Here is a 5383-nt window from a genome sequence, read left to right as displayed (position 1 = left end):
GCCCCCGCCGGCCCCGAACAGCCCCCCCCCCCCGGAGAAAGGTGGGCTCTGTGGCGTGGCGCCCCACTGAAGACCCCCCCCCAAAAAAAGAACATCTCTCGCTGTTTCCCAACCCGGAGCCGGCGCAGCGGGCGCCCAGCCGGCGCAGCGGGCATCCGGCCAGACCGGCAGCTGCTTGGGGCTCTCCCTCCCTTTAGCCCACCCCAGCCCTAGAGGCGTCGGGTGTGGGGAGATCCGAGGGGGCGCAGGGCCCGGAGCGGCGGGCGGCCCAAACATCCCGCGCCGCGAAGCCTTGTGTGGAGGCGACGTGCGCGATAGGAAAAGGAGCGGCGACTCGTGGGAAAGTGACGGAGACTCCCCGGGAGCGCTGGGGTACCTCTTTGCCAGGGATGCCAGCCTCCAGGTGGGACCTGGGGACCCCCCCAGGATCCCCGCTCCTCTCCAGACTACCGAGCTCAGTTCCCCCGGAGAAAAGGGCTGCTTTGGAGGGGGAGGACACTCTGGCATCGCGCCCCACCGAGGTCCCTGTCCCCCCCCCAAATCTCCAGGACTTTCCCAGGACTGGAGCTGCCAAAGCGACTCTCCACCAGTGTTCCCTCTAAGCTGAGTTAGTGTGAGCTAGCTCACAGTTTTTCAGCCTCCAGCTCACAGATTTTTGTCTTCGCTCAGGAAGGATGGCTCCAGAGCCAACTAATTTATGCAGTAGCCAAATCGCTCACTCACAGATTTCATGCCAGTAGCTCACAGAGTAGAATTTTTGCTCACAAGATTACACAGCTTAGAGGGAACATTGTCTCCACACCCCCAAACCATCATCTGGCCATCTCTTGCCATGCCCAGCACCTCTCAGAATTGCACTCAGATGTGGAACTGGACAGGGCTCTCTTCTGAGGGGATCCGGCTCTTTCTTCCACTTGAAAATGTGAAGTGTGGATGAGAGAAAGTCTTTAGCAGAGCATACCGCATGGGGACACTCCTCAGATGGAACACTGAACAACACAGGCCAATGGCTGAATTTTTATAATCAGGAATTTCATGCCTTACACAGCAATTTCACACATACACAAGAAATCCACATCTGTCTATGTATAAATATATATAAAAGAAAGTCCCCTCACTGTAAAATCAACAGCCAGGCCAAACCGCTGGACCCAGAGACACCAAATTCGGGGAGAGCACTCCTACCATGGCATACATGCTTGCTAAGAAGGGATTTTTAGAAATTTGACTCCTAAGGGGGTCAAAAGGGGTAAAATGTGCTTCCCCCATTGATTCCTATGCGACTGCCAGGCAGCTGCCTCCCTGCACCCCCCACTCTCTGATTGGTCAGCTGCAGAGCTCAGTGTTCTGAGGTTAAAAAAAACCAGTTACAGGGGACTGCACAGAGCTAATGAAAGTTGAGGAAATCAGGAATGGCCAACAACCACCTGTGAGGTGAAGCAAAGCTGCTGGCCCAGCCTCTCTGCTGGCTTCCAACACACTCTCTCCACCTCCTACACCTAACAGGCGGCTGTCTGTCAGGTGCAGCAGCAGTTGCAGGGTGCTTAAAGCCCCGAGGGAGCCCGCCCCAGCAGTAACGTCTTAGTGATCCTGCCAGCCCTGCCTCCACAGTGGCTTCTAATACTCCTCCCCCCTCCCCCTCCTACACTGGACAGGCAGTTGCCTGTCAGGTGTAGGAGAGGAGGTGGCATGCTTACAGATACCAGGGAGGTTTGCTCAGCAGGATTGCCTTAACCCTGCTGCTCGCCCAGCCTCCCTGATGCCTTTAAACATAATCCCCCCCAACACCAGACAGGCAGGTGTCCGTCAGGTGTAGGAGCAGGACCAGGGTACTTTAGTCCATCAGGGACGCAGCCCCAGAAGGATCACCTTAGCGGTGCTGCTGGCCCAGCTTAGCCACACTCCCACCCACAATGGAAATATACCCCAAATTTGTAGAAAACTGGTTTCCTTTATTAGGTTATTTAAATTCTCACAATGTGGGTTCTAGAAAATCAGTTCATATGAACCTGCTTAATATCTGATTGCTCAGATGGTGTTTGGAATATGTAGTTATGTCCCACTTCTTAAATGTAGCATAAATAAGAGGCAATTTTGTTTTTTAAAAAAGTGGGTATGCCCTCCCCCCAAATTCGATGCCCAGGCCAAACCCCTGCACCAAGAAACCCAACATAAGGGGAGTGCATTCCTTCCATGACGTCAAACCCACCCCCCAAGAGATTTCTGAGAAACATGACCAGAGTTAGTGTGAGCTAGCTCACAGTTTTTTAGCCTCCGGCTCACACATTTTTGTCTTAGCTCAGAAAGGATAGCTCCAGAGCAAACTAATTTATGCAGTAGCCGAATCGCTCACTCACAACTTTAATTCTTTTTTTTTTGGTAAACAAATTTTTATTTTCTTAGGAACATAACATATAAGATTAAAGCATTCAGTCCATTGTTTACCTCATTCCCTTCCTCCCCTCCCTCCAGTGGCTTCCCGCAATGCTTCTCCCCCTTCTTACAAATTTCATTATATCATTAACACATCATTTGTTATCATCCAACCACAAGATAACATCATTTGACTTAATATTGATCTAAACATATTAAGTTTTGTTTTACATCCCAGTTCTTTTCCAGATATATTTTAAAGTCATTCCATTCTTGAAAAAACACGTTGTCTTCTTGATTATTCAACTTCTTTGTAATTTTATCCATTTCTGCCATGAACAGAACTTTTTGTATCCAGTCTTCGATTTCTGGTACTTTCTCAGTCTTCCAAAATTGTGCATAAATCATCCTCGCTGTTGTAATAAGGTACCAGAATAAAGTCCTTTTAGTCGAGTTAACTTCTTCCATTTTTAGTCCCAAAAGCAGAATTTCAGGCGCTTTCTTGAAAGAGCACTTAAGTATTTTTTGCATTTCTTTGTGGACTTTTGTCCAAAAGAGTGTAGCTTTTTCACAAGTCCACCACATATGGTAAAATGAGCCCTCATGTTTTTTACATTTCCAACATTTATTTGACATATTCTGGTTCATATTTGCAATTTTCTTTGGGGTCATATACCACCTATACATCATTTTATAACAATTCTCTCTAACATTGGTACAGGGTGATATCTTAATAGCATTTTTCCACAAATATTCCCAGGTTTCTATGTCAATTTCCTTGTTCATATTTATTGCCCATTTTAACATTTGCTCTTTCACAGTCTCATCTTCTGTATACCATTTTAACAACACTTTATACATTTTAGAGATATCTTTTCCCCCTCCACTCTCCCATACCTTTTCCATTTCATTTTTTTCCTCTCTAAAACCATAATTTCTTTTGTCTGACCTAAAAAGGTCAGAGATCTGCATGTATTTCAACCATTCATATTCATATTCAATTTCATTCTGCTTTTTCATTACCCATTCTGTTCCCTCTTTTTTTATTATGTCTTTATACAGCAACCAATCTTTGTCTCTACGTCTTGAGTAAGATGTTAACACTTCCACTGGTACAATCCAAAGTGGCCTTACATCACCAAAATATTTTTTATATCTCATCCATACCACAAATAATGCTTTTCTTACCACATGATGCTTAAAAAAGCTATCCATTTTTGTTTTGTCATACCATAAATATGCATGCCAACCAAATCTACAATCATGACCTTCTAACCCCAATAGCTTATCATTTTCTAATTTCACCCATTGCTTCAACCAGGTCATACAAACCGCTTCATAATATAATCTGAGATTTGGTAGCTGTAGTCCACCTCTGTCCTTGGCATCACAAAGTATTTTCATCTTAATTCTCGGTTTCTTGCCTGCCCAAACAAACTTTGATAGTTCTTGTTGCCACCTTTGCAGCAAATCTGTCTTACTAAGTATTGGTATTGTTTGGAACAGGAACATCAAACGTGGTAGGACATTCATTTTTATAACTGAAATTCTTCCCATCAGTGACAAGTTCATTTTGTCCCATTTCTTAAAGTCTTGGGTTAACTTAGCCCATAGTTTTTCATAATTGTTCTTATATAAGTCTATATTCTTTGCAGTTAACTCAATGCCTAAGTATTTCGTCTTCTTTACCACTTCACATTGTACCAAATTTTGTAGTTCCACTTGTTTTTGTTTCGTCATATTTTTGCAAATAAGCTTCGTTTTATTCTTGTTTACATAAAATCCTGCCAATTCTCCAAAATCTTTTATTTTTTGAAATAGTAACGGTAACTCTTCCGTCGGGTTTTCCACAATAAACATTACGTCATCTGCAAAAGCACGGTATTTATATTTAAAACCTTTATGTGTCAAACCGCTCCTGGCATTACAGTTGTGAGCGAGCGATTTGGCTGCTGCATAAATTAGTTTGCTCTGGAGCCCTCCTTCCTGAGCTAAGACAAGAAATGTGTGAGCCGGAGGCTAAAAAACTGTGAGCTGACTCGCACTAACTCAGCTTAGAGGGAACGCTGCTGGTGATTCTAGCACTTTAGGGCAAAACCACCAATGTGGTCTACGGGGAGGTCCTTCAGTAGAGAGAAAAAACAAGTAAGACTCCACATCTTAGCGGGAGCATTGAGCATGACCCCTAAGGGGGTAGAAAAGGGGACAAAATGTGTTCCCCCAATTGTTTTCCATGTGCCTGGCAGGCTGCTGCTCCCCCCCCTCCATTGGTCAACTGTGTAGCTCAGAGTTCTGAGGTAAAACCTTAGGAGTTGACTTAACAGACGACTGCTTCTTAAATGTTGCCTGCTCTGGAGTGAGCTCACCAAGCAGACCGGTGATCAATGGGAGCGGTGGCGCAGGCAGTAAGTGAAGCCTGCATTTACATCTGCCGAACAGCTTCGGCTGTTCGAGCCCCACCGTGGTTGGGGTGAGCTCCCGGCCCTATGTCCCAGCTCCCGCCCACCCAGCGGCTCGGAAGCCCATTAAAGGGCAAGTAGACTGCTGTTAGAGCGGGGGGGGGGCCCCCGTCCCTCGTGGCATGGTGGCAGCATGAGCGGCGAGGCAGCGGCGAAGCGGTGGCAGTGGCGGCGAGGGCGAAGAACATGGTGGTGGCTGGCGAGTCAAATGAGCAGAGGCTGGGCCGGCAAGCGTGGAGGCGGGGCAACGCAGCAGGCCGGAGCCTATCGGATGGAGGCCGGCAGCGAGCACGCGCGGACATGCGCTTGGCCCAGACCCGAAGGAATTGCAACGACCAAAGGAAGACCTGCGCCAGAAGGACGTCATCACTGGACCGGGAAAAAGATCTCCTGCAGATAACAACGAAGACTCGCTAGAGGATGCCTGTTAGGCTAGTCACTCTCCCCATTGTATGTATGTGGCCCTAGGTAAGGATTGGTATTAACTGAACATGTAAACCGCTCAGAGCCCTCAGGGGGTGAGCGGTATATAAATTGAAGGAAATAATAAT

The 5383-nt window shown here is 46.9% G+C and overlaps 1 protein-coding gene across 1 annotated transcript in view; it reads right to left on the bottom strand.

The window, feature by feature from the left end:
- Window positions 1-276, bottom strand: part of OTOP1 (otopetrin 1) — a 19508-nt gene extending 19232 nt beyond the window's left edge. The window contains exon 1 of the mRNA XM_015421173.1: window positions 114-276. Coding sequence (XP_015276659.1) covers window positions 114-276 — 163 coding nt within the window. The remainder of the gene's footprint in view (window positions 1-113) is intronic.
- Window positions 277-5383: the final 5107 nt, after the last annotated feature.

Source organism: Gekko japonicus, unplaced genomic scaffold (assembly GCF_001447785.1).
Source record: "Gekko japonicus isolate JY-2015 unplaced genomic scaffold, Gekko_japonicus_V1.1 scaffold91, whole genome shotgun sequence".
NCBI classification, from domain to species: Eukaryota; Metazoa; Chordata; class Lepidosauria; order Squamata; family Gekkonidae; genus Gekko; species Gekko japonicus.
The sequence above is the reverse complement of the archived record's forward strand: the minus strand, read 5'-3'. Positions and strand labels throughout refer to the sequence as shown.